The sequence below is a fragment of the Apium graveolens genome, chromosome 5 (assembly GCF_009905375.1).
Source record: "Apium graveolens cultivar Ventura chromosome 5, ASM990537v1, whole genome shotgun sequence".
Classification (NCBI taxonomy): domain Eukaryota; kingdom Viridiplantae; phylum Streptophyta; class Magnoliopsida; order Apiales; family Apiaceae; genus Apium; species Apium graveolens.
In genome coordinates, this window is record NC_133651.1 from 158,310,178 (window position 1) to 158,331,251 (window position 21,074).

General features: G+C 34.7%; 1 protein-coding gene across 1 annotated transcript; it reads left to right on the forward strand.

The window, feature by feature from the left end:
* The first annotated feature begins 17,323 nt into the window (after positions 1–17,323).
* Positions 17,324–20,716, forward strand: LOC141661488 (putative pectinesterase 53). The gene is made up of 5 exons (XM_074468503.1): positions 17,324–17,890; positions 18,589–18,778; positions 18,900–19,106; positions 19,223–19,458; positions 20,424–20,716. Exons 1-5 carry the CDS (start codon positions 17,529–17,531, stop codon positions 20,569–20,571), a joined length of 1,143 nt encoding a protein of 380 aa, XP_074324604.1. The 5' UTR covers positions 17,324–17,528; the 3' UTR covers positions 20,572–20,716.
* Positions 20,717–21,074: the final 358 nt, after the last annotated feature.

Genomic DNA, 21,074 nt, shown 5'->3' on the forward strand with positions numbered 1-21,074 from the left:
TTTTATCCTGGTTCGCGATGGCGCAACCTCTAATAGATCCGCTCACCCCTACTCCATTCCCCGAGCTCCTCTCCCGGACTCGGGATTTTCCCTTAATATAAAATCGCTCCTTTAGTAGGCGAAGAAGCTTTTACACCCTTACAAATATTTATCTTGGTGCGTAACACAAGGGTCACCACCTCAAAATAAATGTAATTCCTACACAACTTATCTTAGACAATAACTCCTCGCTATCTCTTCAAAGTTGATGTAGATCCCTTGTGTGGACTTGGCTTCCTTAGCTTTCACCGATCTCGGATCTTAGTATCCGTTCTTGGGTCTTTCCTCTTCTTCACGGTGCAAATACGACTAACTCCCCGCTAGTGCGTATGAGACTAGGGCCTTAGAACGAAGATCACCTCACGTCACCTCACCTCACTGCGAAACTAATAAGATAATCCAAAAAGTATAGAGAAGATATGTGTTGAACTATTATGTTACGGTACTAGCCCAAAAGATAGTATAATATTCAAATAAGAATATTAATACTCTATATGTATACTTGACTTGAGATATAAAATGTTATATCAAGTATACTTTTGATTACTCTGTCTCTATGGATTATATGTTAATCGGAGTAATATAAGAAGTCCTTTATATGTATAATCAATATGGATTATGACTTCTTTGATCTTCAAGCTCAATACATATACTTAACTCGGAATATATATTTATATGTCAAGTATACTTATGATTACTCCGTCTTTGTAAAATATATGTTTATCGGAGTAATAAGAAGTCTTGTATATATGTATAAGCACTATGGATTATGACTTCTTTTGTATTCTTCTTCTTTCGATTATGTATTTATGGATCGAAGAATACATTGGCTACAATCTCGGAATTGCACCTATCCTTTTAAGCTATTAGGCTTATGGATTTAGTATACTTATGATTTGACAATTATGTGGTCAAAGTATACTTTTAACTTCAAGCAACTTTATAAATTCTATGATTCTTAGCCAAGGTCCAAATAATAGAAGTGCAAGTAATTGGCTTTGAATTTATGCTTTTGAAGTTTAGGTGGATGATTACGAAGTTTACTATTGATCGACTTATAATCCCCCGGAACACTGAAGATGTTAGAAGGGGTTATAAGTGATACCTTTCGTAATGATACTATATACACGAACTATGCGTTGACCAAGATCGAGATAAATGAAATGCAAAGTAATTGGTCAACTCGTGTGATTAAATCCACCTTTGAAGCTTAGATGGATGATTACTAAGTTTATATATATCGAATAAAAACCCCACGAAACACTAAGGTGCTAGAAGGGGATTATACGATATCTTTCGTAATTGGACTATATACACGAACTATGCATTGGCCAAGATCCAAATAATAGAAGTGCAAGTAATTGGCCAACTCGTGTGATTTAATCCGTCTCTTATATTTGACAAAATTACGAAGATCACTCTTGATCGATTTATAATCTCTCGGAACACTAGAGATGTTAGCGAGATTATAAAACGACACCTTTCGTAATTATACTATATTCACGAAATATGTTGGTCAAGGTCGAGATAAATAAAATGCAAGTAATTGACCAACTCGCGATGTCAAATATAAAATCTCACTCGTGAGCAGTTATTTAGAGATTTTTGAAATCTCACTGGTGAGGAGTTATTTAGAGATTTAAGTACTTGTATATTATGGATCTTCTTCGTTAAGAGCTTCGGTTTGAAGATCAAGTACTTAATCGAATTCCGAGTTCGAATCTTCGTTCTCTTTTCTTATAGAACCTTCTTTATAGGAGATTTTTTATTAGAGCTTGAGATGAAGTAGAGAAATTAAGTACAAAGCTCAAAATAAAGAAAACCAAAGAAGAAGGTAAAAACTCACCACTTTTGGAAAATAGTCGGAAAAGTTCGCCGAAAAAATTCGCCGGAGGTTCGGCCGAATTTTGGCACTATGGACGAACTTGGGCAGCCCTTCGGGAGGCCGGAAAGTGGTGGTGGATGAGCTTACTTGGTAGGAACAAGCTTGGTTGGTTGAAGCTAAGCTTGGATATCAAACACCTTAAGTATATGTGTATATATTTAAGAGAGAGAAGGTTTTTGAGAAGATGTTTGTATATAGAATTTGAAAGAGATGAAGAGAGGCACTTCTTGAAAAATTCTCAGCAAGTATTTGGCTCTTTAGCTTAGTTAAAATGGGTTGGGGTGGGGGTTTATTTATTGAGGAAGTTGGGTGGAATGAATGGTTAAGATTTGAAAAGGAATGGATGGTGGATGGAGTGTATCACATAGATTGATGACATCGCAAGTAGGTTGTGTTTCTTTGCAAGTGGTAAGGAAGCAAAAGCTAGTATTCATTCAAATATCAGCTGATATATATATAAAATATATATTTTTCTTTTCTTTTAATCATTCTTTAATTATTTTAATTAAGTATTAAGCACCATTAATTATGACCACCCCAAAAACTCTTAAATAAATATTATAAAAAATATGACAATTATCTAAATATTATAAAATGATGTCCTGAAAAGTTTGGTCAATAATGGTCAATGGTAGCTAGGTCAAACGTGGTCAATTGTGGGACCAACTGCCTCGAAATTCGTGCCCGAACAAAAATTCTTGAAATGCTACAAAATTTTTACCATGTATATAAAATACCATTTAAGTGATCCATATCAAATTTCAAGTCATTCTAATATGTGGAAGTATTTATTTAGATTTTGTAATATTCCATATTTTCAACTATTATTATTATAATTATTTGGAATTATTTATGTGAATGTTATGTGAATTTGGTGAATTATCTAATAAGTGGAATTAATGTTTGGATGTTTAGATGTGATATTATTTGAATATTTGAATTATTATATGTCCAGAATAAAATATAGATAATTGTGATATTTTTCTGGTAATTTTTGGACTGTTAGATGATTTTATAATGATTTATGAATTATTAATTATTTTATGAATAATTACCAAAATTATTTTATAAAGCCGGGAATCATCCGACTTCAACCGTTTTTGCGTTTTTACAACCCGAAACTCTTCCGAAAACTCCTTCCTAACCTAATCTGGTAATTCCGGACATTTTCCGTGTTTTGACTTTTTCGATCTGGATTACGGTTTAACCCGTGCGCGGCCCGGCGCAATATTTTCGATACGATAGTTATTTCGGTAATCAATAAAACCCGTATTTTCGAGAGACGGGATATTTTTATATTATTCTCGTATATAATATTTTATAAAAAGCTCGGTTTTGATAATTATCCAATTTTGGTATTGAATCGGATCGTTATTGCAGTTACTTAGCGGCTAAGCAACTAATTTAATGATCCAAAACGATCCAAAACGATCCAGAACGATCCAATATTCCATAAATATAAATAGCCTATTTCTTATTTCGTTTATTCCGTTTATTCATTTGCAACCAGTTAAAACACCGTAAATACAGAGAAAAACCCGAGAAAACCGATACGTTCCCGAGAATCAAACACACGAACGAAGGCGTTATCGAACTCCGATTCGGGCGTGCAGCATATCAAAACGAAGCTCTCGGAATCCTCTATCTGAATCAATCATCAGTTTCCTTCCAGAAATCACAGTAATTTTCTTATTTAATTATTTATATTCGAATTATTTGATAATTAAATTACGAATTTTTGTTCTTGATGTTGTTGATGTGATTTGATGCTTCCATGTTGTAGAGCATGTTTTTCTGGTCAATTTGGTATATTATACTTCAAAAATAGAGTTCAATATCATGTAGTAATTAAGGTTTTAATTTCTGAAAATTTCTTGAATATGTGTTCTTGGTGTTCTTGGAGAATTCTGAAAATCAAAGCCAATTTTGAAGGTGTTATTGAACACCAAATCACAAGTATGAATATCCGTTTTGAAGCTCTCAACATCCTCTTTCCTATTTGCTTAACAAAATTATCAGAGGATTAATAATTTGTAAAATCGATTTTTAAGGGTAATATTCGAATTTTGGGGGTTTATGATTTAGTGGTTTTTGATTGTTTGTGATGACATGGATGAATTGTAGATGTTCAGGGGTTTGATTTGAGATATAAATCATCGATTTTGGTATAGTATTGAATGAAATCAGACCTGGCCGGAAAAGCTTGGTGGCCGCCGTTAATGGCGGCCGGCCACCTGAGAAGAAGGACGGAGAAGACGATGGCAAACTACAGTTTAGCCATCGTATTTTCCTCCTTTTTACACAACAGTCCCTGGGTTTTAAAAATTCTTAAAAATCAGATTAATGTTTTAAAATGTTTAAAAAAATCATTTTCCTGTTTTATTATTTTCAAAAGTTGTATTTTCTTTTTATGTTAATTTCAGAAATTGTTTTTAATTATTTTAAAAATTCCAAAAATTTATTATTTTTATTCTGAAAATTTTATTTTAATTCAAAAATAAATCCAAATTATTTAGTTAATTAATTTTAGTTGATAATTAATTATTTAATTAGTCAATTAATTTAAATATTAATTGATTAATTAATTTAATCAGTTATTAATTAATTTTAATTGATTATTTAATTAGATTTAATTATTTAAAATTGATTTAAAAATTCTGAAAAATAGTTTCGAGCTTTAAAATATTATTTTAAATTATTTTCCAAGCTCGATAAATTTTATAAAATTATTTTAGGGTGTTCGAACCCTATTATTTTATGATTAAATGATTCGGAGATTGTTTTAATTCCGAAAAATGTTCAAAAATTCATATTAAATAAACCGTTCGTCCGTTTAATATGAAACAAATGCGTATAGACTCAGAAAAATATTCCGCTTTCATTAAAAATACTTTCGAGACCCAAATCCTTTTTGTTTCGAAAGGTCGTTTGTTTTACAAGTTATTCTGAGTCGATTTTTGATCGATAAATCATATTTTGACCCGAATTCAGTTTTAAACGTATCGAGTCGACCCTTTTGATGAACCGAGTCATATGTGATATGAATTATGTGATATATGAGCTATGTGCTTATGTGTTATGTGAATTAGGTGTGTATGTGGATCAAGGGTCCTATGTTTGTCTGTTATATTTATGTAAGGGTCATAAGAATCTTGTGTTGGACTGTTTCTTTTATGTGCGGGCTATCGTATGGGTAGACGATAGGCTTTTGACGCGTAGTTCGTCTAGTGATTATCGATTAGACGATTAAAGTTTTATATTTTAATTATAGATGCGGATCTCTTGAGTTGATTGGGACAAGACGTTGGATAAGGAATGAGATGGAATGGTATTGGGTATCTGGCTTCTAGCAATTGCAGGAGCAGCATATTAGTAAGGTGTTGAAAAGCAAGACGATGATGTTTTGAGACAGAATGTCAGAATAGATACATGTTTGCGAGTGTGCTAACTGCTAAAAACCCAAAGGCAAGTACCCCTGATTTCACTTATTGTTCAAGTGATGTTTATTTCGAATCACAGTATGCAAGTATTTCTATCATCACTTATTGTTCAAGTGATATTTATTTTGAATCGTATCATGCAAGTATTGCTTTCCCTATTTAGTTCAAGATAGATAAATGTTTTACATATCGCTGAATTAAATAATTCTGTTTATGCAAGTATTCGTCCTCTATTCTATGTTCAGAGTGGCTAAGTGATTTTACTTATCCAATTATCGGATTTATAAATGTTGTGGATTTTGAGAAAGATGACGTTGTTTTGGTTTTCTGCCCAAGTGAATGGGCGAATAAAATTTATAAGGGTGTCGAGTATTATGACCCCTTTCAATAAAAATGTTTTAAGATTGGATGGTTGCGTAAGAGGCCGTGGCGGCGGTCCAGTGTGAGCTATGTGTTATACAGGATATAACACCTTGCTAGGCCGATATGTGCCTTGGGTACCCCTTTGTTTAGTTGGATATGCTTAGGCATACCGGTGTTGCTCCGCGGCTGATCACCGGCGGCAACACACCGTCGTTCGAGGATTCCAATCTAAATTATTATATTGCTTTTGACATCTTACAAGGAATGATTTATTGACTGATTCTGTTTTGGATTAAAAGTACTGATTCTGTTTTCGATTAAAAGTGAACTGTGGCTTTGATTCAGTTTCTGATTTTGTGGATACTTACATTGTTGTTAAATATCAAAGGTGGTATTAGTATAGATGATTGATGTTGACTTCAGTATGGAATGTTGTGAGCATCAAAGTTCGTATTTATATCTAATTTGAGATAACAACAAAATAAGTATTAATTTCAAGAGTTTGGTTTTGAGTAAAGTTTATGATTCATTCCATGATCATTGCTTCTTGTTGTTGTTGTTTACGATATTTCCGTAAACACTATTTTACGAGCTTTGCTCTCGTCAAAATTCAAAATATTGCTGAAGCCTTTCGCTGGAAAGTATCAAAAAGAGTTTTATGATTCAGCAATTATGATTTGATTTTTAAATGTTCTGCGCTATTGCAGATGTCGGTTTTATATCAAAAGACCATATATATGTCATAATGATCTTGCTGAGCATTTCTTCCGCTCATACTTGCCTGTTTTTAAATTTAACCTCCAGTGAGGATTAGCTTGCGCTGTTTAGCTGCGTAATTCGAGGAAGCAAAGAAGAAGCTTTTAGAAGGTGGTTGGTCCAGGGTTTGCGGGCTAGTGTAAGTTTTATTGTGTAAAGTTGTTTATATTATATTATATTATATTATAGTTGTGTATTTTATTTGGGCCTAGTATACTTCATTTCGAAGTTATACTAGTGGATTTAATTGTGAGTTGGAATTTATTGAAAAGAGTTTTAAAAGAAAGTGAAAAAAAAAATTTATTTGTGGAATTTGGATATCTTGTTTCTAGAACTGTAACCTTAAAAGATCTTGGATTAGTTTGGGGTCATTTATGATAATTATCTTCCGCTGGCATTTATTTATTGATTTAACAGGCTAATTTAGATTGAAGTTTTATAGTGACGACCAAATCCCCTGACCCCGGATTTGGGGGCGTGACAGGTTGGTATCAGAGCTGAGGTTATAGTAAACTAGAAACGAGAGTGTGTAGGAGTGTGTATAGCTATGTGAGGACGTTCGAGCTCATATCGAGTTCCTGTTGGACTATTGGATATAGTACCAACGAATAAGTTAAGATAAGGCGTATTTGTTTGAGATGATTGTGCTGAGCTGGATGGAACTCCAGAAAGCTGCAAACTTCTATGGTGGAATCTTTCGAGGCTACTACGTTTTGACGATGATGAAGATTATCGATATCCTTGGAACATGACGAAGCGTTTAGAATCAGATGGCGAGTCAACTGGAGAGTTCAAATTGAAGATAAATATTAAGACTTTGGCAATACCTTTTATTTCTATAATTCCTTTTGACATCTCTCAAAAAGAAGTAATTGTTAGAGGATATATTCCCTAACACTCATTTTCAATCCTATCTGTGTTTTAAATGTGCCAGAGGCTGTCATGAAGCCTATTTTTCAGGTTTTGATAGCTCTGTCAAGTTATTATAATTTAACTTCCACTTTTCTTATTTGGTGGATGGTTTCTTGATGATGTGACACCATTTGCTCATTTGGTGACATAATTTTGTTCTCTGGATTCTATTCCTTCAGAATTATCAGCTTTGAAATCTTTTCAGTTTATTCATTTGATTTTGAATTCCTTTGATATCCTTTTATTCTGACTGAGATGAACAACCCTAACTATAGGGGACACAAGGTATACCTGTCTGTGTGATAGGAGTTGGATGGGACGCCATCACTTGTGTGTGTTGTGAATACATGAAGGGTAACAACCTTTAGTAGTGTCTTAATTTGGACACGCAATACCAAGTTCGTTTAATCATATTGATTTCTCAGTTATTCTTTTATTTCAACAATACTTTTTCTCAAATTCAGATCTTGGTCCCGTTATGGTATCAAATTCATTTCTTTTAAAATTCCATGATTTTATCATTCTAAATAATCGAAGGTATGCCAATTAAGTTAAGCTGAGTATCCTGGCCAAGTCAAAGTAAGGAGATCTGATGGAATTATGAAGGACGATAGTGGAGTGCAATGCGATTAAACTATCACTGGAATATACGAAGTCAATCTGTTTCTTTATTTCTCTATCTCTCTCTTTCTTTTCTTCCCTCTATCTTTTTCTCTATTCTTCTTTCTCGCAATCAGTAAAGCGATTCTATTGAGGAATTGGTCAAAAGAGGTGAATGGAACAGTGGTGCACGGTGAAGCTCCTATAAAAGTTTTATTATACAAAGAATACAAGATTTATTTAAGATTATGGAAAATTGAGGTTATTTGGAAATGGAAAGTTGGTTAGAAAACCCTTAGTGCTTTCTTCTGCTGATTCCGAGGACGGAATCCTTATAAGGAGGGTAGATTGTAATATTCCATATTTTCAACTATTATTATTATAATTATTTGGAATTATTTATGTGAATGTTATGTGAATTTGGTGAATTATCTAATAAGTGGAATTAATGTTTGGATGTTTAGATGTGATATTATTTGAATATTTGAATTATTATATGTCCAGAATAAAATATAGATAATTGTGATATTTTTCTGGTAATTTTTGGACTGTTAGATGATTTTATAATGATTTATGAATTATTAATTATTTTATGAATAATTACCAAAATTATTTTATAAAGCCGGGAATCATCCGACTTCAACCGTTTTTGCGTTTTTACAACCCGAAACTCTTCCGAAAACTCCTTCCTAACCTAATCTGGTAATTCCGGACATTTTCCGTGTTTTGACTTTTTCGATCTGGATTACGGTTTAACCCGTGCGCGGCCCGGCGCAATATTTTCGATACGATAGTTATTTCGGTAATCAATAAAACCCGTATTTTCGAGAGACGGGATATTTTTATATTATTCTCGTATATAATATTTTATAAAAAGCTCGGTTTTGATAATTATCCAATTTTGGTATTGAATCGGATCGTTATTGCAGTTACTTAGCGGCTAAGCAACTAATTTAATGATCCAAAACGATCCAAAACGATCCAGAACGATCCAATATTCCATAAATATAAATAGCCTATTTCTTATTTCGTTTATTCCGTTTATTCATTTGCAACCAGTTAAAACACCGTAAATACAGAGAAAAACCCGAGAAAACCGATACGTTCCCGAGAATCAAACACACGAACGAAGGCGTTATCGAACTCCGATTCGGGCGTGCAGCATATCAAAACGAAGCTCTCGGAATCCTCTATCTGAATCAATCATCAGTTTCCTTCCAGAAATCACAGTAATTTTCTTATTTAATTATTTATATTCGAATTATTTGATAATTAAATTACGAATTTTTGTTCTTGATGTTGTTGATGTGATTTGATGCTTCCATGTTGTAGAGCATGTTTTTCTGGTCAATTTGGTATATTATACTTCAAAAATAGAGTTCAATATCATGTAGTAATTAAGGTTTTAATTTCTGAAAATTTCTTGAATATGTGTTCTTGGTGTTCTTGGAGAATTCTGAAAATCAAAGCCAATTTTGAAGGTGTTATTGAACACCAAATCACAAGTATGAATATCCGTTTTGAAGCTCTCAACATCCTCTTTCCTATTTGCTTAACAAAATTATCAGAGGATTAATAATTTGTAAAATCGATTTTTAAGGGTAATATTCGAATTTTGGGGGTTTATGATTTAGTGGTTTTTGATTGTTTGTGATGACATGGATGAATTGTAGATGTTCAGGGGTTTGATTTGAGATATAAATCATCGATTTTGGTATAGTATTGAATGAAATCAGACCTGGCCGGAAAAGCTTGGTGGCCGCCGTTAATGGCGGCCGGCCACCTGAGAAGAAGGACGGAGAAGACGATGGCAAACTACAGTTTAGCCATCGTATTTTCCTCCTTTTTACACAACAGTCCCTGGGTTTTAAAAATTCTTAAAAATCAGATTAATGTTTTAAAATGTTTAAAAAAATCATTTTCCTGTTTTATTATTTTCAAAAGTTGTATTTTCTTTTTATGTTAATTTCAGAAATTGTTTTTAATTATTTTAAAAATTCCAAAAATTTATTATTTTTATTCTGAAAATTTTATTTTAATTCAAAAATAAATCCAAATTATTTAGTTAATTAATTTTAGTTGATAATTAATTATTTAATTAGTCAATTAATTTAAATATTAATTGATTAATTAATTTAATCAGTTATTAATTAATTTTAATTGATTATTTAATTAGATTTAATTATTTAAAATTGATTTAAAAATTCTAAAAAATAGTTTCGAGCTTTAAAATATTATTTTAAATTATTTTCCAAGCTCGATAAATTTTATAAAATTATTTTAGGGTGTTCGAACCCTATTATTTTATGATTAAATGATTCGGAGATTGTTTTAATTCCGAAAAATGTTCAAAAATTCATATTAAATAAACCGTTCGTCCGTTTAATATGAAACAAACGCGTATAGACTCAGAAAAATATTCCGCTTTCATTAAAAATACTTTCGAGACCCAAATCCTTTTTGTTTCGAAAGGTCGTTTGTTTTACAAGTTATTCTGAGTCGATTTTTGATCGATAAATCATATTTTGACCCGAATTCAGTTTTAAACGTATCGAGTCGACCCTTTTGATGAACCGAGTCATATGTGATATGAATTATGTGATATATGAGTTATGTGCTTATGTGTTATGTGAATTAGGTGTGTATGTGGATCAAGGGTCCTATGTTTGTCTGTTATATTTATGTAAGGGTCATAAGAATCTTGTGTTGGACTGTTTCTTTTATGTGCGGGCTATCGTATGGGTAGACGATAGGCTTTTGACGCGTAGTTCGTCTAGTGATTATCGATTAGACGATTAAAGTTTTATATTTTAATTATAGATGCGGATCTCTTGAGTTGATTGGGACAAGACGTTGGATAAGGAATGAGATGGAATGGTATTGGGTATCTGGCTTCTAGCAATTGCAGGAGCAGCATATTAGTAAGGTGTTGAAAAGCAAGACGATGATGTTTTGAGACAGAATGTCAGAATAGATACATGTTTGCGAGTGTGCTAACTGCTAAAAACCCAAAGGCAAGTACCCCTGATTTCACTTATTGTTCAAGTGATGTTTATTTCGAATCACAGTATGCAAGTATTTCTATCATCACTTATTGTTCAAGTGATATTTATTTTGAATCGTATCATGCAAGTATTGCTTTCCCTATTTAGTTCAAGATAGATAAATGTTTTACATATCGCTGAATTAAATAATTCTGTTTATGCAAGTATTCGTCCGCTATTCTATGTTCAGAGTGGCTAAGTGATTTTACTTATCCAATTATCGGATTTATAAATGTTGTGGATTTTGAGAAAGATGACGTTGTTTTGGTTTTCTGCCCAAGTGAATGGGCGAATAAAATTTATAAGGGTGTCGAGTATTATGACCCCTTTCAATAAAAATGTTTTAAGATTGGATGGTTGCGTAAGAGGCCGTGGCGGCGGTCCAGTGTGAGCTATGTGTTATACAGGATATAACACCTTGCTAGGCCGATATGTGCCTTGGGTACCCCTTTGTTTAGTTGGATATGCTTAGGCATACCGGTGTTGCTCCGCGGCTGATCACCGGCGGCAACACACCGTCGTTCGAGGATTCCAATCTAAATTATTATATTGCTTTTGACATCTTACAAGGAATGATTTATTGACTGATTCTGTTTTGGATTAAAAGTACTGATTCTGTTTTGGATTAAAAGTGAACTATGGCTTTGATTCAGTTTCTGATTTTGTGGATACTTACATTGTTGTTAAATATCAAAGGTGGTATTAGTATAGATGATTGATGTTGACTTCAGTATGGAATGTTGTGAGCATCAAAGTTCGTATTTATATCTAATTTGAGATAACAACAAAATAAGTATTAATTTCAAGAGTTCGGTTTTGAGTAAAGTTTATGATTCATTCCATGATCATTGCTTCTTGTTGTTGTTGTTTACGATATTTCCGTAAACACTATTTTACGAGCTTTGCTCTCGTCAAAATTCAAAATATTGCTGAAGCCTTTCGCTGGAAAGTATCAAAAAGAGTTTTATGATTCAGCAATTATGATTTGATTTTTAAATGTTCTGCGCTATTGCAGATGTCGGTTTTATATCAAAAGACCATATATATGTCATAATGATCTTGCTGAGCATTTCTTCCGCTCATACTTGCCTGTTTTTAAATTTAACCTCCAGTGAGGATTAGCTTGCGCTGTTTAGCTGCGTAATTCGAGGAAGCAAAGAAGAAGCTTTTAGAAGGTGGTTGGTCCAGGGTTTGCGGGCTAGTGTAAGTTTTATTGTGTAAAGTTGTTTATATTATATTATATTATATTATAGTTGTGTATTTTATTTGGGCCTAGTATACTTCATTTCGAAGTTATACTAGTGGATTTAATTGTGAGTTGGAATTTATTGAAAAGAGTTTTAAAAGAAAGTGAAAAAAAAAAATTTATTTGTGGAATTTGGATATCTTGTTTCTAGAACTGTAACCTTAAAAGATCTTGGATTAGTTTGGGGTCATTTATGATAATTATCTTCCGCTGGCATTTATTTATTGATTTAACAGGCTAATTTAGATTGAAGTTTTATAGTGACGACCAAATCCCCTGACCCCGGATTTGGGGGCGTGACAGATTTAAAGCGGTTATGTCAGCCTTACTTCCGAATAAAAATACTATTGGTCTTGGAATGAAAGAGATGGATATTTTGACCAAAGTTTTGACTTGTATAGATACTTAAAATATATTTCCTAATATATAAAATGTATTTGAGTGATGGGAAATAGTTTTGATTATTTTTGAGTAATTTTTTTCGAGAAATACTGATCTTACGAAACGGGAGAAAATTACTTTACGAACACACAGATGTGTGTAAAATGGATATTAATACTTCAACCATGAATATTAATAAACTTTGAATAAAAACTCTTTTGAAGGATGTAAAATATATTTAGGAGCGAAGAGTAAAACACTTTGATTTAGCACAAGATCTCTAAAGAATATTTCTGATATATTCCTTATTCGAGCTTGTTGCCTTATTGATGTTGCAACTGTGATCTAAAAAATATCATAACTTGATATTTATTATTTGATCAAATTGCCTTAGAGATATATTCCATAAAATATAATTTTTATGTTTTTAGAATAGTGGAATATCTCTTTTATAAATAGTCTTGAAAATAATTTAGCTGGTTTGACTATTTGACTTTGATCTGGATCAATTAAAATAATGTCCTAATGGAGAGGATCTAAGTGTACTTAAATTTTATATTTAATCGTACAAATACCAAAATAAATAATATATCAAAGATATCCTTTCAGTTAGGGACAGGAGATTCAGTAGTGGGAGAGGGATTATGCAAGTCTGTGGTGCTGGAGTTGCAAGGCATAATGATTGTAGAAAATTTCTTACCCTTGGAATTGGGAAACTCGGATGTAATCATGGGAATACAGTGGCTAGAGAAGCTAGGCACCACAACAACAAACTAGAAGACGCAGACCTTGCATTTTCAGTTGGGGAATGAGGTGGTGACTTTAAGGGGTGATCCATCATTGGGAAGGAGTGGGATTTCTTTAAAAGCTATGTTGTGAAACCTAAGAAAGGAAATGGGAGGATATTTAGTAGAGTTCAATTTCCCGCAAGCACCAAAAGAGGGAATAGCAGAAGAACAATAGCTTGAAGTGCCCCCATGTTTATCACAACTGTTAGAGCAATATAAAATAGTGTTTGAGTTGCCCAGAGGCTTACCCCCTTAACGGAGTCTTGATCATGCGATTACACTAAAAGAAGGAACGCACCCAGTCAATATAAGGCCATACCGCTATCCTCAAGTGCAAAAAGGAGAGATTGAAAAGTTGATTAAGGATATGTTAGCAGTAGGGATCATCCAACTATCTATAAATCCTTTTTCGAGTCCAGTCTTACATGTCAAGAAAAAAAGACGGGTCATGGCGATTCTGCATGGACTACCGAGCCCTTAATAAAGTCACTATCTCGGACAAGTACCCCATCCCAGTAATCGATGAACTACTTGATGAATTAAAAGGGGCCACCATATTCACCAAATTAGACTTAAAATCGGGATATCACCAAGTGCGAATGAAGGAAGGGGACGTGCCAAAAATAACTTTTAGAACGCAGAAGGGCCACTACAAATTTCTGGTCCTTCCCTTTGGGCTTACTAATGGGCCAGCCACATTCCATGCCATTACGAATAAAGTTTTTCGGTCGTATCTCCGTAAATTTGTGATGGTATTTTTCGACGATATACTGGTATACAGTGGCAGTGTAGAGGAGCATGTCAAACAGGTTCAATTATTCTTGCAGTTGTTACGAGATCATCAGCTGTTTGTGAATTAAAAGAAGTGTGAATTCGGTAAACAAGAAGTGGCATATTTAGGGCATGTAATCTCAAAAGCAGGGGTTTCGGTTGACATGTCTAAGGTACATGCCATGATTGACTGGCCCATTCCTCGTATGGTGAAAGAGTTACGTGGTTTCTTGGGGCTTACAGGTTACTACAGAAAATTCATTTACAATTATGCCAAAATCGCAGCCCCTTTGACAGATCAGTTAAAGAAGGACCAATATAAATGGATAGAAGCAGCAACGGGAGCTTTCAGTTCATTAAAGAAAGCAATGATAGCATCCCTTATATTAGCATTACTAGACTTTGAGAAAAATTTTGTGGTAGAAACGGACGCATCAGGTTTTGGGGTTGGTGCAGTTCTTCTACAAGAGAAACACCCTATAGCCTATTACAGCAAACTTTTGGGCCCAAGATCTCGTGTAAAAATTATTTACGAGAAAGAATTGATGGCAATAGTGTTTACCGTGCAGAAATGGAGACATTATATAATGAGCACAAATTTATTGTGCGGACTGATCAACAAAGCCTAAGGTTTTTGTTTGAGCAAAGGGAGATTGGCATGGATTACCAACGGTGGGTGGGGAAATTAATGGGATTTATATTTGACATTTAATATAAACCAGGGGCCTCTAATAAGATTGTTGATGCTTTGTCAAGGGAATTTAGGAGTTCAATTGAGCTGTCGAATATAACCACTACTTGTGGCATGCAATGGGAGGAGATATTGCCTCAAATTAAATAGGATCCTTTCATTACACGAATAATAAAAGATATTGAGGCTTAGGTAACCGTCAAAGGCTACTATATAGACCAAGGGATTCTCAAGTACAAGGGGCGACTCGTGGTTCCTTCAAATTCAACGATAGTGGCGAAACTCTTACAAGAATATCATTATACAGCTATAGGAGGGCATTCAGGTGATTTTAAAACGTATCAAAGAGTGGCCCGAGAGTGGTATTGGTCGGGGATGCGTAAACGAGTTCAGCAATATGTTCATGCGTGCACGGTGTGTTAACAAAATAAAACATCATCCTTGACTCCAGCTGGGCTGTTACAGCCATTAGTCATCCCTAATCAAATCTGGGAAGATATCTCGTTAGATTTTGTTGAAGGACTGCCATGTTCAAATGGGGTGGATACAATATTGGTGGTAGTTGATCGTCTCTCCAAGTATGCCCATTTTATTGGAATTCGACATCCATTTACTGCCCAGACCGTTGCTCAAGTATTCATTCGTGAAGTGGTACGCCGCCATGGATTTCCAGCAAGCATTGAATCTGACAGGGATAGAGTGTTCCTTAGCTTGTTCTGGAAAGAATTATTCAGGACTCAAGGTTTAGCTTTTCATCGAAGCACGACATACTACCCTCAGTCCGACGGTCAAACGGAGGTGGTAAATAAAGTTATGGAAACTTTTATGAGGTGCTTTATCAATGGCCAACCGCGTTCATGGGCGAAATGGTTATCTTGGTTGGAATTCTGGTACAATACCTCATTTCAGGTGTCAATTAAGTGTTCGCCGTTCAAATTAGTCTACGGCCGCGAACCTCCTCCCTTAATGAGGTTCGAGAAAGGGAGCACAGCCGTAGCCACGTTAGAAAAACAATTACTTGAGAGGGATGCTATATTGGATGATGCAAAAGCCAATCTGATCAGGGTACAACAATGTATGAAGAAGTATGCTGATGCAGGGCGTAGAGAAGTGGAGTTTCAGGTAGGAGGGTGGGTATATCTAAAACTCCAACCGTACAGGCAAAAGTTGTTGGCTCAAAGACGATGGGAGAAGCTGGCAGCTAGATTCTATGGGTCATTCACAGAAAAGATTGGCAAGGTGGCGTATCGTTTGGAGTTACCTCCTACATCCCACATACACCCTGTGTTTCACGTTTCACAGTTAAAGAAAGCTGTGGGGTCAGAATCATCCTCCCCAACACTACCTCCGCAATTGACAGCAAACTTGGTGTTAGAGGTTCAACCAGCGACACTACTTGGTGTAAGAAAAACCGATGCTGGTTACCACAAGGTCGAAGTACTAATGCAATGGACATGATTACCAGCGTGGGAAGCTTCTTGGGAGAGTTATGATCAGATGCAGGGGATGTTCCCTGACTTCCACCTTGAGGACAAGGTGGCTCTTTGGATCCGGGGTAATGCAAGGAATTCACATGGGTCAACGCCAGTTTTGACTTATCAAAGGAAGGGCGGAATGGGAAAAGGAAAGTTGGCTGAGAAATATAATGATAAAGAGTTAAAATAAAGAAAGAAAGGCAGTCAGTCAGTAGTGGAGAGTATAAATAGAAAAAAATAAGGTTATGTGGGGATATGCATTAACAGTAATCTATGAGTCTTATTTTGCTTGGGAGGCCGCCTCACCTCGAATTGGGGCAAACCTGTAACCCTAATTTCATTCAGATATTAATCAAGTGCGTGGATATTTCAGTAGTCACTCCATTTACTATTGTTTGAGTGCATATCATACAGAATTTCATACTTAATTCATAACACCATGTGCTTTTAGCTTATATCATCCCCCAATCCCTTTTCTGACAAGAATCCCACTGTTCCCTTATTCTTGTTACCTATACATGATGCCGGTCACACTCACAACAAATTAATTTTTTTTAATGATATTTTAGTGATTTATCGATGATTTGAGAACAATCGACCGATTTTCATAAGCAATTAAAATCTGATATGTGTATTTATTCATGTAATGTTTTATCTTATATTCGTGTGAAATTGTTAAATGTAGGATTCAAATGAGATTGTACGTAGACTATGTTTTATGGGGGACACTCACGGGCACCACCAGCAGGCAACAAAAGCAAAAATTATATAGGGAGAAGAACGACGAGGCCTTTTTTATATGCCAAAAAGTTGTCTCATTGCAAGGCCGTTTGCTTTGATTAAAATGGAATGGCCTACCCTCACTCTTCCGCATTGTCTTTCTTCTCCTCCGTTGACAGTGTGAGTTAGCACTTAGCAGCATCCGTGACCTCTTCACTCCATGTCATTATTCTCTAATTCACCCACCACTTTTTACCTAATACCCCATGTACTTTGTGATACCAAACACATGCATATGCAATTCTGAAATGTGTATTTATAGGACACAACTAGTCTCATTCTACTTCACTTCAAAACATAGCCAAACTCAAAACCTCCCTCTTTTCCCCTTCTCTCTGAGACTTATTATATATTTTCATGTCTAATTTTCAACATGTTTTTTTGATCGTCGTTATTGTTCTTCATATTGTAAGTTATACGGAATGTCACACTAAGGGACTGAGACCCAATAGAAGGTCAGGTGGTGGGAATCGATTAACACCCAATATCACACAAACACATTACTCGGAACAACAATTTATCAAGTGGGTCAATTTTGTTGGCAGCCTTAAACACTCTGTTTTTAATACAGCCCAGAACAAGCTCTTCCCTTCTTTCACTCTTACTGTCGATACAAACCCTGCCACCGGGGATTTTACGTCCATTCAACAAGCTATTGATTCTCTTCCTTTTATTAACCTTGTGAGGGTCTTGATCAAAGTCCATGCAGGAGTTTACAGGTCACTTCTGTTTATTCTTATATAACTTTTATTTTCTTGTCACATATTTCCCTAGAATTTCTAATGAATGTTATTGTATTCTCCGATCCATTATGTTAATCTAGATGCCTAAAAATCACACAACCTACATCGTGAATAAAAATGTTAGTATGATACGTTTTCCATGATTAACAACAAATAAAACAAACACCCATACCAATATCAACAACATGAATTTAAATTTAAAAAATGGCGGCGAGTCTAAGAACTGTGCTATTAAATAACTAGTTTAAGGTGTCGGAGAAATAGCCCAACAAGATCTCATATTACAACAAATATTATTTAACAAAAAAAAACAACCTAAAAGTCTAATTCTCAAGTGGGTGATTGATTGGACCAAGTGGTTATGTACATTTTAAGCTATAGAGTTGGTCAATTCAGAAGCTATGCTGATTACAGTATAATTTTAGTTTTATTGCATGTCACATAGAAAATTTGCTTTCTTTGTTATTATTTGTCAATTTGATTCTGGTATAAATTGTATGCATGCATAGAGACAAACACTTGGGAAGTATATACCAAGTTGCCATGGATTGTCATCTTGTATAATTTCTGAGTCATCTTTATCTGGTTGGCAATGCATGTGAACTGAGGTGAATTTAGAATAGTGATTTTATTGTCTAACCTTTTGTTATACTTTTTAAATTTGAAAAATTCAGGGAGAAGGTTACTATTCCTCCACTAAAATCATTCATAACAATTGAAGGAGCAGGGGCAGATAAAACAATTGTGGAATGGGGAGATACAGCTCTAACACTTGGGCCAAAAGGGAAGCCTCTTGGCACATATGGCTCTGCTACATTTGCTGTCAATTCCCTATATTTCATTGCTAAGAACATTACGTTCAAGGTACAATATCAGTTATGTTGGAATGCTCTACCTCATTATGGGATTCAGATACAAATGATTTTTACTAGAGTCTTAATTATTTGATTATAATTTATACAAGTTAATTATCTTTATCCCGCAGAACACTACACCAGTGCCACCCCCGGGGGCTATTGGAAGACAAGCAGTGGCATTTAGAATATCAGCAGATACAGCGGCATTTGTTGGTTGTAGATTCTTGGGGGCGCAGGACACGCTCTATGATCATTTGGGTAGACACTATTATAAAGACTGCTATGTCGAAGGCTCTGTGGATTTCATCTTCGGCAATGGCCTCTCTCTTTTCGAGGTTCAGTTTTGATCCTCTGCTACTTTGTAACTAAAAAATAAAATACATAATATAAATTACAGTGAAGATAATAATAATGCCAATGTATGACGTTGTACGCACAAATGTACATACAGGGATGTCACGTGCATGCAATAGCACCATTTACAGGGGCACTAACAGCGCAAGGAAGAAACAGCCTATTAGAAGACACAGGCTTCTCATTTTTGAAGTGTAAGGTGACAGGGGCAGGAGCTCTGTACCTTGGAAGAGCTTGGGGTCCCTTCTCTAGAGTCATTTTTGCCTTCACTTACATGGACAACATTATTGTCCCTAAAGGATGGTATAACTGGGGTGATCCCAGTAGAGAAATGTAAGAATCCCCCTTCCCTAATTGCCTCAATAGTACATGTGAGGTGCTTTTATTCAAGCATGTTTTCACAAAAAATATAAGATTTGAACTCTTGACAAGTGAACCGAGGCTACAACCCAAACCCAACTCTTAGTACCATGTTCAATAATCTAACTCCTTCTAAAATCTAAAGGTGTTAGAGTGTGACCTTGTATATATTGAAATAGTAATATGAGTTTCTGGAAAACATCTTAAGATTTGACGAATGCCATATTCAGGATCTTATATTAATATATTAATAATTATGCTTTGCAACATCTTCCCCACGGAGATTGGATTGCAAGGCGTATTTGGTATGCGCATCTACTACATCTTCACATTGTAATAACTTTGTGCACTTTTTATTTGATATCATATATGTGATACCTTGGTCAGCACTTATTTATATATTTTAATCTAACATTGTACTATTTGAGATGAGCAATGGGTGGGGGGTATCAGATATCTTAATACTTAAGTATATCTTGTTGATTTAGTGTTGTATGTATGACCTAAATTTTACCAAAAAGAAAAGGATCAGACTCTGCGCGTTAGGTAGAAAGCTTTAGCATTGTCTCAAGTGGGCTGGGACGGTGCCACTCACCATTAACAATCAGGGCTTAGCATAAATTGCAAAGTTTATTAATCTTAAGTTGGAAGGTAATTACAAGTTTTGTAGTAGGGGGGATAGCTTAAGCTACATAATATATCTATGCACATCCAGCTTTACTTCTTTTTATGTAAATTTAATTTATTCCCTCTTTTCATATCACCAAGAGGTTGATGATTTGAATGCCAGTTGAGATGCCTGCAGTGCATTACTTGATCATCCTAACACTTGTCTTTCGAATATATGTGTTAGTAGGGAAAAATTGAGTTCTAAATCCTGCGTTTGTTTTAAAAAAAAGATAACAACAGACTGAAGACTGTTCATGAATGTGTTGCAGGACTGTGTTTTATGGGCAGTACAAGTGCAGCGGAGCAGGTGCTAATTTTGCAGGAAGAGTATCATGGTCCAGAGAACTTACCGATCAAGAAGCTAAGCCTTTTATATCACTCAGTTTTATTGATGGCTCAGAGTGGATCAAATTGTAATTTACAGGTCCTGTACAGTTATTTAGATTTTATTACGGTATTTAACAAATCGGTTATATTTATTCTTCACCCAATTATAGAGCATTGGTCCAATTATAGAGCATTGGTCTAACACAACACTTTATAAAATGTTGGCCCCTGCATAGCACACACTTAACGTCAGAAACAATAGGATATTGTTTTGTTCTTTGAATTTTTAACTGTAAGACGAAGAGAGAGCACGGAAGTAACACATTGGCAGCTCCCACCCATTACACCTCGTGTACCTAAGAAATTGATGTACACTGAGGTGCCCAGTCCCTGTGTCGGATTCTCGGACACACGTATCCTCGTATCGGTCACGCGGATTCTTCCGTGATACTAAAATAAAATTTTATCTTTAGAAATTATACTTAAAATCTATTTTAGCAAACTACATTTAAAAAATTAAGTATACATGTCAATTAGTTACTACAAAAGTATTGATTATCGTATGTTTTTTTACATAAACTAAAAGATTTTAC